At 38.2% G+C, this 21368-nt stretch overlaps 1 protein-coding gene across 6 annotated transcripts; it reads right to left on the minus strand.

Moving 5' to 3' along the window:
• Positions 1–226: 226 nt before the first annotated feature.
• Positions 227–20825, minus strand: Xlr (X-linked lymphocyte-regulated). 6 transcript variants are annotated; one of them, NM_001291748.1, is made up of 8 exons: positions 20733–20815; positions 19252–19329; positions 18882–18945; positions 18577–18611; positions 10992–11109; positions 10199–10298; positions 7601–7699; positions 227–1509 (listed from the first exon to the last, which is right to left on the minus strand). In NM_001291748.1, exons 2-8 carry the CDS (start codon positions 19319–19321, stop codon positions 1432–1434), a joined length of 564 nt encoding a protein of 187 aa, NP_001278677.1. In that variant the 5' UTR covers positions 19322–19329; positions 20733–20815; the 3' UTR covers positions 227–1431. The 6 variants fall into 6 exon arrangements, with proteins under 6 accessions (NP_001278677.1, NP_001278676.1, NP_035855.1 ...); NM_001291747.1 differs by lacking the exon at positions 227–1509 and adding an exon at positions 6843–7281 and having other exon boundaries at positions 20741–20815; NM_011725.4 differs by lacking the exon at positions 227–1509 and adding an exon at positions 6843–7281 and having other exon boundaries at positions 19252–19377; positions 20741–20815.
• Positions 20826–21368: the final 543 nt, after the last annotated feature.

The following is a 21368-nucleotide window of genomic DNA, read 5'->3' on the forward strand; positions in this document are numbered from 1 at the left end:
CTCCCCCCCCCCATTTTATAAATTTGTTTTTATTTATTTACATTTCAAATGTTATCTCCTTCCCCAGTTTCCCCTCCACAACCCCCTTATCCCCCCTCTCTCTGCCTCTATGTGATGGTGCTCCCCAACCCGCCCACCCACTTCCTCCAGTTCTTTGACCTTATTTCTTGTGTGTGCCATGATATGTGTGCATATTCCACCTCCCCACACTCCAACAAACAAGTGTAATTTAAAAACAGACAACTTTATTGTATGCATTCAAGGTAGAATTACAGCAGGATGCTTCAGTGGGTAAAGGGGTTTGCCACTAAATCTGACTTTGAGTACAGAACTCCAGAAATTGATCACTGATTTCTGCAAATTGTCCTTTGACCTCTACACTGTTGTCATTGTGCTCTTGTATTCACATACAAACACACAGAAAATAAAATAATTAAACCATTTGGTGTTATATTTTTCAACATGGTAGTGAAATGGCTGAGGGGCCAGAGAAAGGTACTTGCCACCAAACCTGATGGACTGAGCTGGAGTTCCTGAATCCATGATGTAGAAGGAGAGAACCAATTCTTGTAAAGTTCTCTTTATGGCTGCCAGGTCTGTGCAGCAGTGAGTGAAATGTGCCCCCCCCCAATAAATAAAATAAAATAAAATAAAATAAAATAATTAAAGCCATTTTCTTCTGCACCCATCCAGGGTGGTAGAATTCGGGATATCAAGATGGCTCACCTTGTAGAGGTGCTTAGTGCCAAGCCTAAAGACCTTAGTTTGATCCCTAGTATGCAAAAAGTAGGAGAAAATCAATTTCTGCAAGTTGTTCTCTGACATCCACACATGTGTACTGTGGCATGAGATTATGCACACACAAACACATTAAATAAACAAATGAATTTGAATAAATAAATCCAAATAATTTGAACTTTAGGCCATTGAATGCTGTATGCATTAAAGATGGCAAAATCAGAGCTGGCAAGAAGGCTGAGCCAGTCAAATGTCTTGTTTCCCTGCCTGCCACCTGAATTTCAAGGCCTGAATCCACATGGGAGAAAGGGAGAATTCCACTGAGTTGTTCTTATACACAATAAACAAGCAAATATAAACAATCTGTAATAATAAAGGCCAAATTTTGGCTATTGCATTAACTGTGGTAGAATTAGGACTGTCTATATTATAGATGTCAATGAAGTCCAACTTGGTGGACCCATGAGTATTACTGGGATTCCTTACAGGAATATGTGTGAGGGGTTACTTACAGGAGCAGAAATAACTCGGAGGCAGCTGCATCACCAAAGCCCACCCCAGGATGGGTGAGAGCTCACAAAGCCGGGGACCTGGAGCACACTGCACAGCCTGCAGGCAGCTCAACAGGTTGGAGAGAGTCCTTTCCACGTGTCTCAGTGGGTCTAAACCTCTTCCAGGCATGGCAGCTCCAGCTCAACTGGTTTCTGCTTCTTTCGGACAACTAGTCTCATCTTCACCACGACTCCTCAATTGTAGCTCAGCTTTCTGCATCTGAGAGGGAATTACAGCTTTTAGTCCTTCCTCTGGCAGGGAGGAGCCTAGTGAATGTTTTCAGTTTGGGGGACTCCTTGAAGCTCTTTGGAGGCGTTTACCTTCCTGCTTAAAGAGCTTCCTGAAGCTCTTTTGAGTTGTTTATCTCCCTGCTTAAGGAGATTCCTGCAGGGTGGAAGGTTTTGATTCTCTGAGGACAGTATTATACAACAGTACATTAAGGGCTTTTGGAGTTATATTAGTAATAATTTCAACTGTACTTGTATTGTACAGTTAATAATAATTTTATATGTCACAATATTATAATAATAATCATTTCAACTCTGCCTTACCCTGATAACATGGTTTCACATATACCTGGGAGTATGGTAGCCTCAGGACCCATCCTCTGTCCAGGTAGCTGGACCAAGATAATGGATTTTATACTCAGATGGCCATTAATTTTATTTCTAGTTGCCAATTTGTAGGGCACACCATTTACTTTGAGACTCCCAGTACTTAAGATTTCTAAATGGTCCCCTCTGGTAAGTTGGAACAGGAAGAAAACTGTACAGCTAGACCCCAACACACACAGTCCTGATGAGTTGAGAGGAAGTACAATCTAGGCTGTGTCCCCCACATATCCAGTATAGTCCACAGAGGGCATGGTACCTGATATCTGCATTGACATTGTTTCAAGCCTGTCAGGAATGAGAGAAACTAGACAAGGGAAAGATGTTTTGTTCAAAGTGGTTTGGGGATCCACACCATTGGATCTCCTAAGTGACTGCATTATAGAATCATTGGCCCAGGCATGTGGGGCTTCCAGCAGAAGTTTAAATCACACTTCCACTAGGTAGGTCAGTTTTCCCCAACAACTGAAGTTTTATTTCGGTTTTGATTTTGGTTTTGGACAGGGTCTCATTATGTAGCTCAGAGTAACCTGGAACACACTGTGTAGAGCAGGCTAGCCTCAAAATCACAGAGGCCTCTGACTCTGGGGTGCTAGGTTTAAAGGCGTGTGCCACCACACCTATCCCCAATAACTGAAGTTTTAGGGAGTCAAACCTTTGTAGCAGGACTGGGGCATCTTATCTCATACAAAGGATTGCAGGAATCTAGTTATTTTTTGTCTCTCAAGGCCATTGATCTTCCATATTAGTTTCTTTACATACATGGCCAAAATAGACCCTTAGCTTCTGGGCTCTAGTGTCTACCAGGACCAAATACAGATTTCTTGCTATGGCAGTGATGAGAAGTGGGCTAATTTTTATTTCCTCATAAAAAGAATGGAAGGCCTGGATGTGTCTTAATGCATGATAGAAACTCTCTTGAAATATAACACAGTCCCTGTGTTCATGCCCATTCCAATCTGCCAGCTGGTTTTCCATCAGGGGTTTCTTAAGTTAGGGATACTGAAATTAGAACGTTACCAGGTCCCTAGTTGACAGTCTGATGCAGCAGGCTCCTTTTGAAGGAGCAACATTTTTCACTTCTCCTGCCAGGTGGCTCATAAAAAAGGGCTTTAGGGGTGCACCTGCCAGAGTTGAAGGATGTTCACACATGTAGTTATCATTTAGCCTGTATCCCCATTCTGAGTTCTGCCAATGGCTCAATGAAGTTGATGAGCCATAATCTATGGTTGCACAGACATACAAAAGTATTGACACTGGTTGTCCTAGGGTAGAGAATAGAATTGTTTGGATCATTTGTCCCTGTCTTAGGGGACGGCTCTGATCTTCTTGTCATTCCACTGTTGGGAAGCAATGTGTATCAAAACATAGTGTCTTCCATGTTGTTAGATGGAGTAGGTGATTTTGTTACACTTGAAAAGTGGATGTGGTAAATAAAGCAGGGTCCAAGTAACTCGTTGGCCCAACTGAGTCAGACAAATACAGTAGATAACAGAATAAGCAGGCTGGTCCCACAAAGCAGGGCCAGGTCAAACCTAGCAAGTAGTGGCTATGTATCCTGTCCATAGAAGGTAAAGAAATGCTAATAGACACTTTCAGAACAGGTCCAGTTAGCTGCCTATTTACTCCTGATAGGGCAACTGTGACAGATATAGTTCTACCTAAGTATATTACCTTGTGAAACAGTGAGTTGTGTTTTTTTTTTTTTTTTTTTCTCTTTTGGTGGTGGTGGTGGTGGGGCATTTCTTTACAGGAACATGGCTGGCTCTAAATGCAGCTGCATCACAGAGAATCAACCCCAGCATGAGTGCTGGGGTTTGGCCCCAGGAGCTCCGTTCTCAACCAGCAGGCAGCTATACCAAAGAGATAATCTATTCACCCCAGCAATTGTTTTCCTCTTTCCCAGCCTCTGGGAGGCCCCAGCAAACCTTACAGCTTTCCGAGCTTCCTTAAGTTTTATTTAGTTCTGAGTTGTAGGATCCTCCATCCTCTTTATAGGAAGGAATGTGTGAGAATTTTGCTTTGTTTAAAAACCCAGTAATGTTATATGAGTACGTTTTTTTGTTTTGTTTTGTTTTAATCTCACGTGTGGGATAAAGGGCTGCTTCATATTGTCCCCAGCTGCAGATAGTTTATGTTTGAAATTCTAGGGACTCTTGAGAGGATATAAATGCAAGAGCTCCTGAGAGGACCTGGGGCAGCTGCTGCTCCTGCTGCATCTACTTTTGTTATCACTGGATTAAATGAACAATGCTCTAGCCACTGGAGCAAGGTTGTGGATTTATGTGTGCCAAAGGCAATGACAGATATACATTGTTGCAAGGAAAAAAAATGTCTGTAACTCAGCGCACAAAGTAGGGTATTATTTTGATCTAAACAATGTTTAATGTTAATTAAAAAATAGTTGGATAGGAGCTAGGAAGTTGGCTAACTGGGTAAAGTGTTTGTACTCACAGTAAATACTAAGTGTGTCAGCACTTGTCTGTAACCCAGCCCTGGAGGATTGGAAAGAGATAGATGCCAGGGCTTGCTGAAGTACCAGTGTAGCTGAAAGGGCCAGCTCCAGGTTCAATGAGAACAACTATCTCAAAATAAGATGGACAGAAATACAGGAAGTCACTCAACAGCTTATCTGGGATGATTAATTCATTTAAGTAAGTTTAGAAAAACAGTATGATTAATTTAAAAGAAATGTTTAAATAATGAGTATTTGGTAAAACAAATATTTCAATTCTTTCTATCTATAAATGAATATTTGAAATAATGAGGAATGAAGACTAACAGCTTAAGAATGACTCTAAATACATTGAACAGGCCACTGACACAGTGTGTGAGTATTTGTGAGTTTTAATTTTGATATATTTTCAATACACAGAATAGTAGGTTGGATAATATGTATGTTGAATCTGCCTGAATAAATGAAATACTAACACTAAAAAAAAAGAATGAATCTAAAAATCAAACTTCTGTATGTTTGCTGAGCATCAAATTAGGAGGCATTCTTGATCATTTATGTTTGAAGACACATGTAAAGCATTCTTAATCATTAGGTAAGGTTAGGTGTCATTTATCTGAAGGCCAAGCTCAATGAAATGATGTTTTGATGCCTTCATGGGAATACAAAAATCCATGTCTCAAACTAATATTTATAGGTTTTGTCAGTTGCATTTAATGTGTTAGTGTTATGAAATATAACATGGCAAGGGAGTACCTTTGGTGGGCTCATCCAAGGTGTGCCCCTGAAAAATTATACCATGCAACAGACCTGGTATAAAATGAATTTATTGGGGGAGGGGAGAGGAGTGAGGAAGTGGGGAAGGGATAGAGGCAGACAGACTGAAGCGAAGCCATTAGGTCAGAAAAAGTGGGGAAGAGAACAGATAGAGGGGAAGCTGGAAACAAAGACAGAGACAGAGAGCTCAGAAACAAGAACAATGGGAACAGAGAGAAGGGGCTGGGCCTGGAACAGTGAGATGGGACCAATCAATCCTTTTATCCTGCCTCACAGTTTGCAGTTTAGTTTGTTTCAAGAAAAATATACTTTCTTTCAATGAATTTTGTAAGTGAACAGGAAATATTTTCATCTCTCAAAGCTGACGGTGTTAATTTTATAGTGTTTATAGGAGATTTTTGAGGGACTATTTTCTTAAGAACAATGTAAGCCTGGTATGTTGTCACCTACATGAAAATGCTGAGATCACCTTGAACCTGGACATTCTAGACATTTCTGGACAATACACAACATACTAAGAGCCTATCTCAAAAGTCAAATGAAATGAAATAAAATCAAACCAATGTACCTGCTATATTTGTATCTCGTACCTTTGGGAACTAATAAGATAATGAATCAAAAATAAATTTCAATTACCTTTATGAACAAAAATAATTAGAAATGTTAAGAAAGTTAAAAAAAAAGCACTACAGGGAGTGGGAAGGAGGGACCTGGGTGGAAAAGGGGACAAGGCCAGGAATAAAGGAACATGATCAGGTATTGTGGGGGTGGGGAACAGGATTGAAGTGCTGAGGACCAGCAAAAAGAATGGAAACAGGCAACTTTGTGAGGTAGGAGTAGAGAAAACCCTCTAGAATGTACAAGAGACCTGGGAGGTGAGAGAATCTCAGGACTCAAAGAAAGGGACCTTAGATGAAATGCTCTGCAGTGGGGAGAGGGAACTTGTAGAGTCCTCCTCCAGTGGAGGGACAGGACATTAAGTAGAAAGATGGGGTTGCCATTCGCACAGTAAAAAGCTCTGAACCAAAATTGTTTCTGTCTGAAAGAACTGCAAGGACAAAAATGGAGAGAAGCCTGAGGAAAAGGAGATCCAGTGACAGGCCCAAATTTGGATCCAGCTCAAGGAGAGGCATCAAGGCCTGACACTATTACTGATGCTATGCTGTGCTCACAAAAATGAGCCTATCATGACTGCCCTCTGAAAGACCAAACCAGCAGGTGAAAGAGTCAGATGCAGAAATTTACATGCAACCAATGGACAGAAGCTGGGAACCCCTGTGGTTGAATTAGGGCAAAGCTGGAAGAAGCTGAGGAAGAGGGCTACCCTGTAGAAAGACCAGCAGTCTCAACTAACCTGGACCTCCCAGGATCTCTCAGACACTGAGCCACCAACCAGGCAGCATATGCAAGATGATATGAAGCCCCCAACACACATACAGCAGAGGTCTGCCGGGTCTGGACTCAGTCAGAGAAGGTGCATCTAACCCTCAGAAGACTTGAGGCCCCAGGGAATAGGGAGGTCTGGTGGGATGGGGGTAGGATGGTGAGGACATCCTCTTGGAGATGGGCGTGGGGAGAGGAGGTATGGGATGTGGAACAGTCAGAGGGTGGACAAAGAGGGGATAAAGTCTGGACTTTAAAAAAAGATTAAAGAATAAATTTTAAATAATTCACTACATTAGTGTGTGGAAGTTCAGTACAAAGGACTATTTGCCACTCACATATTTATTAACATTTTATTTGGAAGTTAATATAAACAGGCTCTTACACTTAAATAAGAAAATGATTAAAGATGTTTAAAAATAAAGGAGTTCTATTTTGACTCTAAAGGTATACCTCCTAGTTAACTTTGTAATAACTTCACTGGGGGTTAACTTCCTTCTTAGAATCATCAGAATAACAAGGATTAAAGAGCCTTTCAAACTCTGTTTCATAGGAGACAAAAAAGTTAGCGAATTTTTTATTTGGTTACAAATGTACCAGCAAGTGCAAAATATGCATGCTTCCTTAGTCTGAAGATGGGAAACTAGAAGAGTACTTCAGAGTATGCTTCATGAGGTCTTTTTTAAACACTGACATTTCTTTTCTCAGTTCACCATCTACATCAAAAAGCATATTGTAGTTGTTGGTCTCCAAGTTCATCAGACCCTAAAACAGAAAAGCACTTCTTACTAAACAAACTCCCAAGGATACAAATATGAAAGATTCTGTGCAAATGATGTATAGACGTGCTATGTTTAGTTAAGCAGGATAATTATAGTCTTAATAAACTATGAGGTACATCTGAGGTCAAATTCCCAATTGATCATTTCAGGTCTTGAATAATTCCTACAAAGCCATAAGGATGTTACAGATAATACCACTCACTTCAGTCAGAAACAATTGAAAATAGTAAGTAGTTAAACTTTATGATTCCTAAAACATATTTAGTTTCCTAAGGACATTTTATGGACCATGAGCAACATACCTCCATGTAGTTTTCATGCATGTCTTTAATTGCTTCCAGGGTCTGGCTCTGACTACATTTGGACAGTTTTAATGCTTGTTGTTCTTTTTGATAATTGTTCTACAAATGTAAAAGGAAAACATTACTACAACAATTCTGTTCATTTTGTTGTTACTGCCATGAAGCACGAATGCTAGACTAACAGTCAACCACTTAATGTATTTAGTATTTCCAATACTAAAATGTTTACATGAGCCAAAACGATTCCATATGAAACTTAAAAGGAATAGTTTTCCACCTGATTTAACATTTTAACAACAACTATGACTAAATATACTTATATTTTTACAGTAACAGGAAATACAATTATACTACCAATTGTGGGGTTAGGAAAAATTTTTGATGAGAAAGTGTTTGCCATGGTGCACAGACTGGCCTTAGCCTCCCAAGTGCTTATGTTTATAGGCATGCACCATGTAAACATGAACTTGGTAAAATCCTAGCCCTGGAAGCTTAGCTCTAGCTAGTGTTAATGTTTTTACCATAAGATGGCCTCCTTTTAATTAATAGCAGAAGCAATCCCAGGAGGTGGTTCACTACCTCATCTCTGTATCTACCCTCCACCTAAGGTGTATGTGCCATGTCATCTACTTTCTCTTCCTTTCTTAAGGATGCCTTATACTTGTTCTTTACTAAGTCCAATGTCTTCTCTTGTCTCAACTGTTGTCAAGAATTTCAGCAATTGTAACTGTTATTTTAAATGTATGACTCTAGCTATCCGTCAGTGTAATGTATGTAAAACTAACTTTTATAAAGTTTGAGTTAGAATGATCACAAGGTCATGAATAGTCTTGATCACTTAAAGATACCCGGCCTCAAAATAAAGTGTAAATAGATGTCTGGGGACAAAGTTTGGTGGTAGATTGGTTTTGTCTAGGTTCCAATGTCAGTAACACAGGGAAGATGTAATATAAATTTCTCTTTGTATTCTTCATGTTGGCACATAACCATGGTAATTTGCATTTTTAAAAAATTAAGAGAAGCCCTTTACAACTTTTCTCTTTGGGCTACTACATTCCTATTTTGTCCTTTATTCACTGTGATCAGTTTTGTACCTCACATTTCCGCTCAAATCATCCTGATTAAGCACAATGACCTCCACTTTGCAAAGTTTATATTTGAAAAACTTGTATGTGCATACATATGAAGAAAAAAGATTAATATTGGGTGTCTTCTTTAGTTGTACCACACTGATGTGAGTCAGGGTCTCACTGAACTTAGAGCTCATCCATTAGGCTACACCTGGTGGCTAGGAAGCTCTGGGAAACTTCTTATCCCTGAACTAAATCTGAGTTTGGTGGTTCTAAAATGCTCACCACCACACCACCTTTTTTTGTTGTGGTGGTTTGTTTTTAGTTTTGCTAGTTCATTGTTGTTGTTGATGGTGGTGGTGTTGGTGTTGGTGGTAGTGTTGTTGTTTTTGGTGGTGGTGGTGGTGGTGGTGGTGGTGTGTGTGTGTGTGTGTGTGTGCATGCCTATGCAGGGAATGTAAACTCGGGTCTCCATGCCTACACAGGAGAAAAATTACAAGTAAACCATCTTCTAGCCCTGCAAATCTATCCTGTTTGGCCCATTAGCAGCATGTGACACAGTTAGTGATCTTTTCTTCCTTAAAAGTTTTCCTTCACTCATGGTAATTTTCTTTCTACTAATTGCTCTCTTCCTTTACTGGTTCCCTTTCACCCCCCGCTCCCACTCCATGAAGAGTTACAAATATTGAAGTGCTCTGGGTGTCTGTCCTTTGGCTTCTCATTTACACAGATGATCCCTCCCCCTTGAAATTTCATCCACAGTTCAAGGTTTAAAAATTGCCTTCAATTGGAGTATTTATTTATTTTTTATCTTTATCCCCTATCTCTTTCCAGAACTGACTCATAATGGCAGCTTCCTCAATGCCTTCCCAGACAGGAATTGATCTCCTGTTCATTTCAAATTGAGTACTTCCCAAACTAATAACCAATCAAATAAAAAACTAGTTAATATGGTCATCGTCTGAGATCTTACTTGGAAACCATGTGATGACTACAGTGATTGGTACAGTAATGGAGAGATGATTTAAAATAGTTTTTTTGATATTATTCCACAGGAATATTCTGCCAGGGCTGTTGAGAAAGGTTGTTTCCATCCACTGTTGTTACTAAATTTGTACTAAGTTTAGGATTGTAAGAACTGATTTACCAGTTTGATTTGGTTTTCTAATATTAACAACAGAGTCCAGATGACACCAGTAAGTAAGCTTTCCCTCTCCTTTCGACTGTACCTGAGGCTGACATATTTGGCTTCCTTTTGTAGAAACTGGTGATCCTCTCTTCATCCTTCAGCAAATGTCTGCCTTTTGAAAATTTAAGATCTGGTCTACCATAAAACGCCTAGTGCTTTTCATTGATATAGTATGTGACCATATCTCTCTGGTTTACAACTCAGCAGGAATAGAACACAACCAAGGATAGATAATGAAACTTAATTTAGTTTCATGTGCCCAACACAAGGCTAGTTTCTCCATTCCTACTTGATACTTAGTTATACTAGGTTAATTATAAAGGTAGTTATGATACCAACCACTGATTTTTCTTGTTCTTCATTGAATTTCTGGACATCCATATCAAACTTCTGAAATGTAGTTATATACTGCTCACAAAATTTGTTGTTAATCTTCTTTCTGTAAAACAAAGTAATGAAAGCAGTCACATTTCATACCAATATGAAAAAGAACCCTCAAAACAAATTAAATTGACCATTTCATACTATAAAAAGAAAAACAGCAGTATAAAATTATCTAATGGAAAATCATTATAGTTTTTCCCCTAACAGATTATCAGAGAAGTCTTCTTTTATGTTTTAGCTTTTCAAAATTAATGATGTTTTTAATATATATGTATCTTTTTTTAAAGAAAATTAATTGTATTTCAAAGTCATTTTTCATTACTTTCTGCCAAGTATAAGGTCTAATTTATTTTTCCTATATTGACTCAGTTAAGACTTAGAGCAAAACAGGAGACAATTAAAATATATAAATTGTCTGTATATGTAATTGATCCTTTTCCATATAGTTAAACATAATAAACCACAAATTACATTTGTAAGACTTTGTGCAAGACTTCTGTATTTCCAAAATGAATGTAAATCAAAATTTAAAATCTCATTAACAGTTAATTAAAGTAAAAAGTTTTCACACATTTCTACGAATTAGATTTCGTTTCCCGGAAAGCATGAAGTTATAGGGTTAACTGCTTAGCCAAATCAGAGCCAGACATTTTTACTAAAGGCTCAGACATGATTTTTTTTTTAACTTCAGCCACATAAAAATTTTAAAAATGTTACAAATGTGATCCTACAAAACTAACAACTCTACCTCTCTTGTTTGTTCGTTTTCCAAAGTTGTTCTAATTTCACGTTGCTGTCTTTGAAAGAATCTTTGATATAAGTTTCCATGCGTTTTCTCTTTATGTGAAGCCTCTTGTTAATGTCACCTATATTAAAAACAAAGTGTCATGTTGAAGAAACTTTAGTTGATTCCATGTATTCAAGTAAATATAAATATAGATAAAATTCATTCAGTAATGCCAAGGAAACTTAAAATTAAATTGAAAGATTTCACCAACATGCTTCATACTTTAGAATACTTAGGGTTTTGTATTTTCAGATTAAGGACGTTCAACCAGTGAAGTCTAGAGAAATGTTCCACAACACAGAAAATTCCACTCCCATGTATTTTGAACAGGAAATATCTAATCTTATACGAATTTTGATTTCTGTAAGGAAGATAATTTTAAACTTCAAGAACAGTTTTCAAAAGAACAAATGCACAAAACAAAGGATCAAAGGTGGGCTTTAATTTCTTCATGGGGAATCACTTTAATAAAGGCTAATTCTTTTCTAAATCTATAAAAGATGATGCAACTGAAAGAACACACTTGGCTGTGTAATTGTTAGAACTCATTATTTAAAATATTCAATTTAAAATAAGAGGGCAGCCAAGCATGTTGGTTCACAATTTTAAATCTAGTACTATGGAGGCAGAGGCAGGCAGATCTCTGTGAGTTCCAGGTTAGCCTGGTCGAGATAGTGAGTTCCAGGACAGCCAGAGCTACAAAATGAGACCCTGTCACAAAAAAATCCACCACCCAACAAAAGAAAACCAAGAGGGTAGCTGGAAAGAAGGATCAGTAGTTAAGAGTGGTTGCTCTTTCATAAGACCTGGGTTTGATTTCTAGCACCTACATGATGTTCACAAACATCTCCAACTCCAGTTCCAGGGGATATGATGCCCTGTTCTAAATTCTGCAGGCACCAGGTACATATGTATATGACTCATAGACATACTTACAGGCAAAACACCTATATACATAAAAATTGATAAAAATGTTGAAATTCTATGTTCAAAACAAGAATCCCCAGGTTTTTTAAATCTAATAAAATTATTTCTAAAGAGTATAGTCAATTATACTTCAGAACATATCTTTTACAAAAACAGTTGAAGAACATTTTTGTAGGACATTCTCATCAGTAACTACTGCAGTTCATTAAAATTGTAATGCTTCAGAAAATGTTTAGTACCTTTCTAGCACAAATAGTTAGCTTTCAGTAATTAGGTTGAAGCTATATTATGGTGTACATGTTTAATACTCTCAACATATATAGTTATATATATATATATATATATATATTACAGATTATTAAATGATTATTATGCCTCCTCCAAATAGAGCAAATCCTTCAGTTATCAAAATGATTTTATAAAATGCATAACCTTAAAAATATTGTTTTTCTTAAATATAATATTGTTTCATGGGGGTAGAGAGATGGCTCAGCAGTTAAGAGCACTTGCTGCTCTTTGCAAAGGACCTAGGTTTGGTGTCCAGCACACACATGGTGGATCACAACTATCTGTGACTCCAGTTCTAAGGTATCTGAAATAATCATCTGATATCTATGGGCAACAGGCACACATGTGGTGCACATATATACCTATAAGCAAAACACTAATACACATAAATAAGTCTAAAAATTAGGTATTAAGAGCATTGTTTCCTAAGCCATGTAAGACGTTTTGGGTCTATGATCCTAGTCTAGGAAGCTTAGCAGGAGATTTCCAGTGTAAAGGACAACATAGGTTACATAGGAAAATTCAGGCCAGCCTGACCTACATAGTGAGACCATATCTCAAAGACAAATTATTGTCTTCTAAGAAAGCTCATGCAACATTCAATTACAGATAATTTAAAATAGATTCTTTGGGATCTGAGTTTCATTCTCTCACTGGTTAGTAAAGTTGTCTTTCACTTTCAGTTACATAATTCATTTTATAAAAATCAGTGAGGGGACTGGAGAGATGATTCATCAGTTAAGAACACTGGTTCCCTTCCAGAGATCTGAGATTGGATTCCCAGTATCCACAAGGTGGCTCACAACCTATAACTCCAGTTCCAAGGGATTCAATGCCTTCATCTGGCCTCCTTCAGGTACAAGGCATACAAGTTGTGTGCATACACACATGCAAGCAAAGCAACCATACCCATAAAATAAAATTTTAAAAAAGTAATAAGGGTTACATTAAAGAATTCAGTTTTGCTCTGTGCCATATAAAGAAAGAAGCACAGAGGATCCTAGAAAAGAAACTGACTTAATATAAAATTCACTCTGGGTCAATGAAAAACTGTTCCATGTACAGAATTTTTTATACATATCACTTATCTTTGAATACATGGAACTGTAAAAATGTTTACATCTATTTTTTTCCTCTAAAAATCCCTTGAAAGCAGTTACAAAGATGCCTCAGTAGTAAATAGGGTTTACTGTAGAAGGAGGTGTTTCGCAAGTTTGAATCTAGTACCCATCTACAAAACCAACCATGGATGGTTGCTTCTACAATAGCAGCACTGTGGTAGGCAGAGTGAGAATTGCTAGGACTTGCTGGCTGCTTGTCTAGTTGCATGTTCAGTGACAGAGCCTGTCTTAAGGGAATAAGGTAGAAAGTAATAGAGCAACACCCAACATCCTCCTCTGCCCTCCACATGTGTATATATGCACCACAGACACAAACATACAAAAAAAATGAAGTTTCATTAATGTCACACCTGTTCAAAAAGCACCATTTTCACTTTCTGTACGACAGGAAAAAATAAGTCCACGATGGTAAATCAAAAATATTTGCAAGAGTCTGTGTCATGAGTAGACCTTGGGTGCTGACTCTGCACCTAGTCCCACAACACCCAGAGGAAGCTCAACTCCCAGGTGCTCTAACACTCTCAGGATCACGGGAAAGGCCCCAACATCAGGAGTAACTGAGTCCCCAAGGATGCAGGGACACAAGAACCCCTGCCTGGTCAGTGGCATGGATTCCTTCCGTCCTGAACTTGCACCTGGAGCAGACTTGGGTTGCCGGCTCTGCACCCACTCTTAAAACACCCAGAGGGACCCCGACTCCCAGGTATTCTGAAAGGCCCAAGATCACAGGATCACAGAGGAAGCTTGACTCCCAGGAGATCAGACAAACCCAGAAACACTGGAGTTCTGACAGAAGATCACAGCAGAGGGCACAACATCTTTCCCATCACCCTGCGTAAGTGGGACCCCCACAAGAACCACGGAAACAAAATCACCCTCCCAGTTAGAGGCACGGGTTCCTTGCAGCTTGCACCCGTGTCCAGAGAAAACCTAGGGTGCTGGCACCCCACCAAAACTTGCAACACCCAGAGAAAGCTTAACTCCCAGGTGTTCTCTGACACAGAAGGATCTAATGAGATTGAACATGCCAGGATTTAGGATCGAAGAGGCAGCTTGACTTTGAGGAGCTCAGAAAAACCCAGAGTCCCAGAATTTCAGGATCCCTGGATCCCAGAGACAGCTGGACTCTGATGAGTTCCGTCACAACCAGGGTTACAGAACAGAGAAGCTCCAGTCAGAGACTGCAAGGGAAAGTATTACCAAAGAAAATGAGATGGTGAGAGGTAAGCACAAGAATATAAGCAATAGAAACCAAGACTAGTTGGCATGATCAGAACACAGTTTGGCCACAGCAGCAGGTCCTGGATAGCCCAACATATTGGAAAAGAAAGATTCAGATTCAAAATCACATCTCAAAATGATGATAGAGTTCTTTAAGAACAAAAATAGTTTACTTAAAGAAATACAGGGAACACAGGTAAACAGCTAGAAGCCCATAAAGAAGAGTTACAGGAAAACACAATCAAACAGGGGAAGGAATTGAAATAAGCCATCTAGGATCTAAAAGTTGAAATAGAGATAATAAAGAAATCACAAAGAGAGATGAACCTGGAGAAAGAAAACCTAGGAGACATAGATGCAAGCATCTCCAACAGAATACAAGAGATAGAATAGAGAATCTCAGGTACAGAAGACACCATAGAAAACATTGACAGAACAGTCAAAGAAAATGCAAAATGCAAAAATCCCCTAACCCAGGAAACAACCTGAATAGCCTATTCGCCTATGGAATAAAATCAACCAACAACTAACGAAAAAAATTTAAAGATAAAGAATGTCACTTCATACTTGTCAAAGGATAAATCAACAAAGATGAACTCACAATTCTGAACATCTATGCTCCAACTGCATGAGCACCCAAATTCATAAAAAAAAACTTTACTAAAGCTCAAAGTACATATTGTACCCCACATAATAATAGTGGGAGACTTCAACACACTACTCACAGCAATGGACAGATCCTGGAAAGATAAACAAAATTAGAGACAATATGAAACTAACAGAAGTTATGAAACATTGATTTAACAGATATCTATATCTAGGGATATCTATAGAACATTTTATCGTAAAACAAAAGAATATTCCTTCTTCTCAGCACCTCATGATGCCTTCTCCAAAACTGACCATATAATGGGTCACAAAACAGTCTTCAACAGATATAAAAATATTTAAATAATCCCATGCATCCTAACAAGTCACCACGGACTAAGGCTGATCTTCAATAATAATATAAATGATAGAAAACCCATATACACGTGGAAGGTGAACAACAACCTACTCAATGATAACTCGGTCAAGGAAGAAATAAAGACAGTAATTAAAGACTTTTTAGAGTTTAATGAAAATGAAGCCACAAGATATCTAAATGTATGGGACACAATGAAAGCATTCCTAAGAGGAAAACTCATAGTTCTGAGGGCCTCCAAAAAGAAACTGGAGAGAGCATACACTAGCAGCCTGACAGCACAAATAAATGCTCTAAAACAAATGGAAGCAAATTCACCCAAGAGGAGTAGAAGGTAGGAAATAATCAAACTCTGGGCTAAAATCAACCAAGTGGAAACAAAAAGAACTATACAAAGAATCAACCAAACCAGGAGCTGGTTCTTTGAGAAAATCAACAGGATGAATAAACCCTTAGCTAGACTGAAGAGAGGGCACAGAGTCAGTACCCAAATTAACAAAACCAGAAATGAAAAGGGAGACGTAATAACAGAAATTTAGGAAATCTAAAAAAAAAAAAAATCATCAGATCCTACTACAAAAGCCAATACTCAACAAAAGTGGACAATCTGGAAGAAATGGACAATTATCTAGACAGATATCAGGTACCAAATTAAAATCAGGATTATATAATCCCTGTAAACACTCCCATAAACCCCTAAGGGAATAGAAGCAGTCATTAATAGTCTCCCAATCAAAAAAAATCCCAGGATCTGATGGGTTTAGTACAGAATTCTATCAGATCTTCAAAGAAGACCTAATACCAACACCCTTCAAACTATTATGCAAAGTCAAAAGAAAAGGAACATTATTCAATTTGTTCTACAAAGCCACAATTACACTTATACCCAAAGCATTCAAAGACACAATGAAGAAAGGAAACTTCAGACCAATTTCACTTATGAATATTGATGCAAAAGTACTCAATAACATTTTGGTAAACCCAATCCAAGAACACATCAAAACGATCATCCTTCATGATCAAGTGGGCTTCATCCCAGGGATACAGGGACGGTTCAATATATGGAAATCCATCAACATAATTCACTATGTAAACAATTTCAAGGGAAAAACTACCCCACAGTATTATCTCATCAGATGGTGAGAAATCATTTGAAAATATTCAACAACCCTTCATGATAAAAGTCTTGGAAAGATAAGAATTCAAGGCATATACCTAAACATAGTAAAAGGAATATACAGCAAAACAGAAGCCAACATCAAAATAAATGGAGAGAAACTTCATGCAATCCCACTAAAATCAGACATGACAAGACTAGACAAGGCTTCCCACTCCCTACCTACCTATTCACTATAGTACTAGACGTTCTAGCCAGAGCAACTAGACTACAAAAAGATGTCAGAGGGATAAAAATTGGAAAGGAAGAAGTCAAAATATCACTATTTGCAGATGATATGATAGTATATTTAAGCGACCACAAAAATTCCACCAGAGAACTCCTAAACCTGATAAACAACTTCAGCAAAGTGGTTGGATATAAAATTAACTCAAACAAATCAGTAGCTTTCCTCTACTCAAAGAAAAAACAGGTTGAAAAAGAAATTATGGAAACAATACCCTTCACAATAGTCACAAATTATAATACTTTGGTGTGACTAGAACCAAGCAAGTGAAAGATCTGTATGACAAGAACTGCAAGTCTCTGAATAAAGAAATAGAAAGTCTCAGAAGATGGAAACATCTCTCATGCTCATAGATTGGCACAGTTAATTTAGTAAAAATAGCCATCTTGCCAAAAGCAATCTTCAGATTCAATGCAATGTCCATCAAAATTCAAACTCAATTCTTCATAGAGATAGAAAGAGCAATTTTCAAAATCATTTTGAATAAAGAACATCCAGGATATCGATAAACTATTCTCATCAATGAAAGAACTGCAGGGTAATCATCCCTGACCTCAAGCTGTATTATAGAGAAATAGTGATAAAAATGTATGGTAATGGTACATAGACAATGACTTCATGAAATTCACAGGCAAATGGATGGATCTAAAATATATCATCTGCTGTGAGGTAAACCAATCCCAAAAGAACAAACATGGTATGCACTCAATGATAAGTGGATAGATATTAGCCTAAAAGCTCAGAATACCCACAATGTAATTCAGACCACATGAAGCTCAAGAAGAAGGAAGAGGAAAATGTGGGTGTTTCAGTCCTTCTTAGAATGGGGAACAAAATACTCCTGGGCAGAAATATGGAGACAAAGTGCAGAGCAGAGACTGAAGGAATGACCATGTAGAGTCTGCCCAACTTGTGGATCCATCCCATATACAGACACCAAACCCAGTCACTATTGTGAATGCCAACAAGTGCTTGCTGATAGGAGCCTAATATGGCTGTCTCTTGAGAGGCTCTGCCAGAGCTTGGCAAGAACAGAGGCTGATGCTCACAGCCAACCATAAGACTGATCATGGGGTCCCTAGTGGAGGAGTTAGAGGAAGGACTGAAGGAGCTGAAGGGTTTTGCAACCTTATAGGAAGAGCAACAACATGAACCAACCAGACCCCCCAGATCCACCAGGGACTAAACCACCAACAAAGAGGGGGACCCATGGCTCCTGCTGCATATATAGCAGAGGATGGCCTTGTCAGACATCAGTGGGAGGAGAGGTCCTTGGTCCTGTGAAGGCTCGAAGCTCCATTGTAGGCAAATGCCAGGGTGGGGAGGTGGGAGTGGGTGGGTGGGGGAACACCCTCATAGAAGCACAGGGAGGGCTAATGGAATATGGATTTTCTGGGGTGAAACCAGGAAAGGGCTAATATTTGAAATGTACATAAAGATAATATCGGATAAAAATAAATAAATAACTAAATAAAAATTAAAATAACAATATTCACAAAATACTACATATAAATAGGAATAAGTCATTCAGATGTCATAGAGTATATTAACTAATATTTCCTAATATATAAATTATGTTAATACTATATAGTTTTAAACAAATTATATATCCAAAAATGTACCTTCAAATTTTCCCAGAATATTTTGTACTGGAGATCTGTGAAGAAATTAAAGTTTTAAAAAGTAAGGATTCTGAAGATACAGTTTGATGGCTCAGCTTTTGTCCTACAAGCAGGTCGATGAGAGTTGCCCCACAGCATTACATCCTCCAAGAAATCCATTCAGATTAAGGATTAATCTTACGGAATTCTTGTTTGGAATATACATCATATGCTAAATATTAATATAGATTACTTGCTATACAATCAATTAAACTTTTCTGGAAGTACTTACACTATGAAGGAAATAATAAGTTTGAACATATTACCGTGTATCTCCAACTACTTCTTCAGGATTTGCATTCTCATCATCACGAGTTACTGGATTATGTTCTGGGTTGGCAATAAAACGAGATATTAAAACATTTTTTTTTGCAAATTTTAATGAAACACTTTGTGATCATTCAGGCATAGTGCCAATATTAGGTTTTAAACAGATTTATTATTTGTCCAGAGGTTAAACAAAATCAAGTAATGTCTACTTGTCATCTAAAAATATGTTTTAAGCTAGTTATTTACATGCTGTGATTAAAGACAAGAGATACAATATGAGATTTTCGATCTCTGTTACAAGCCTAATTAGAATAACTGAGAAAAAAGGAAGTGTAACATCAATGCCCAACATTATATATCTGGTACCTTCAATAACGTCCAATTCTGGAGCATTCCCATCTTGCATTTCATCACTTGACAAGTCCCAGTTTTCCATTGTTGTCTCTAGAGAATATTCAAAACACTGCCTTTCCACTAAGAAATTTAGGTTTTCTGATTTAGAATAAAAAGAAATTTTCTCAAGCCATTTGAATCCCCAAAATCACTTAAGCTAATAAAATTGAAATATATAATAACATTAAGGAATGATTTTTATAAAAACAGCACTTCATAATTGCATGAAGGGTTTAAAGATAAAACCATATTTCTATTACCCTCTGATTTAATACTAAAGACCTTAGTATTTAAATATGGAACACAATAGTTGCCTTCAAAAATAGTCATTAATAACCTCAACTTCAATATGTACACATTTTAAAAAAAGAATTAGTTAAGTTGAATGAAGTATTTTGGGCTACACACACACACACACACACACAAACACACACATACACTATGATGGCTTTAACTGTGACTTCAAGTGGGTTTATATCTAATCAGAGGAGGATCTGCATTTTGGTTCCACTCCTGCTAGGTTTTTGATAAATTTGAGCAAATGTGTCTGCATCTCAATCTCCAAATAAAATCATAGTTCCTATTATCACAAGCAAGCTCCTCAATCATTTCCATCGCAATACAAATCTAAAGCAAATCTAAAATATAAAGTTCTGCCTGGCTGGACACATATTTTACTCCTACAGCAAGAAGTTCTGGGTTCAATCTTCAACAATAAAAAAAAAACCAAAAAAAATTAAAAATAAAAAATAAAACAAGCATGTTTCCTCCGGTTCCTGTACATTTGTAAGGCTGAGGACTTCACTTTCAAGGAAAGTCCAAGCTGCACATGAGGTTTCCAACACGCCTGAGATACAGAGTTAGAGCTCACTTCCCTAAACCAAAACAACACATAAATAAACACAGCCTGGCCTGAATTATGTCTGAAGTCCCAGCATTTCTGAGGCTGAGAGGAGCCTCTGGATTTGGAGGCAGTTTGGAGCCTATATATACAAATTTCGGCAATCTGGCCTTTCAATACCAGGTAGAGGAAAATGAAGACTGGTCTTCAGTTTGTTTTTCATGAATTCCTGGTGGGCAGCAGCAGCAACAGCACTGAAAACGTTCTAGTCTGTTTCCACCACTAACCGACATCCAGTTTACTCACACCTCACATCCCCAGGCCCCAGAAAGACTTTCAGGGTCTCCAATTCCCTGGCCTTCCTGCTTTCTGCTAGGTGCTGTCTGTTTAAACTCCTGCCCTTAGCGAAGTTTTCCGTTTTTCTCCACAGAGGCCTAGGTGGGTAAAGTCGATTGTGAACCCGGAAGTAGCACAGTCCAGAGTCCCGTGAGGGTCACCTCCTCTCCTTACTCCTGAAGTAGCACGTCCGCCCCTCCACCCGGACCCCCAGCTGAACCAGGATTAACCAACTTTCAACAGGTCACTGACTCCCTCCACAGAGACTTCTCCCTACCATGATACCTCAAGAACTTCTCGGCTTCCTCAAGAACTTCGCTTCCTCAAGAACTCGGCTTCGTGGCCACCACAAAGCATACTGGGTAACAGGGTTGGGACAGCGGGAAAACAGTCTCAGCCAAGCCCCTTGCTGATTGGCCGTGTTTGCACATGCGTACTAAGGGTGAGAGAGGCTCTATCTGTCTTCTGTCATCGAAGCAGCAAAAAGGAGGTAGTATTTTAGCTGCCACTACTACCCAGAGGCTTTCCATTTTCCAAGTTTGCAATACTAACTTGAAAGTTAAAATAAAATGAATTCCCAAAAGACTCTCCTACTTTGTTTCAGTTGAAGGGGCTGTTGTGTGCAATTCTAAATTGTTTTATTTATTTAACTAACGTGTTTTTGCATGTTTGTATTTATACAACATGCATGTCTGGGGTTCGTAGAAAATAGAACAGGATGCCAAATCACCTGGATCTAGAATTAAAAATGGCTGTGAGCCATTATGTGGGTCCTAGGAACTAAACCTTGGTTCTCTCCAAGAGCAACAAATGCTCTTAATTTCTAAGCCATCTTTCCATCCCTTTCCTGTGTGTGTTTTAAGGTATGCTGGATCAATTTCTCTCGATAGGTGTTTATTTTTACTATACAGTG

This window comes from Mus musculus, chromosome X, assembly GCF_000001635.26.
Source record: "Mus musculus strain C57BL/6J chromosome X, GRCm38.p6 C57BL/6J".
Classification (NCBI taxonomy): Eukaryota; Metazoa; Chordata; class Mammalia; order Rodentia; family Muridae; genus Mus; species Mus musculus.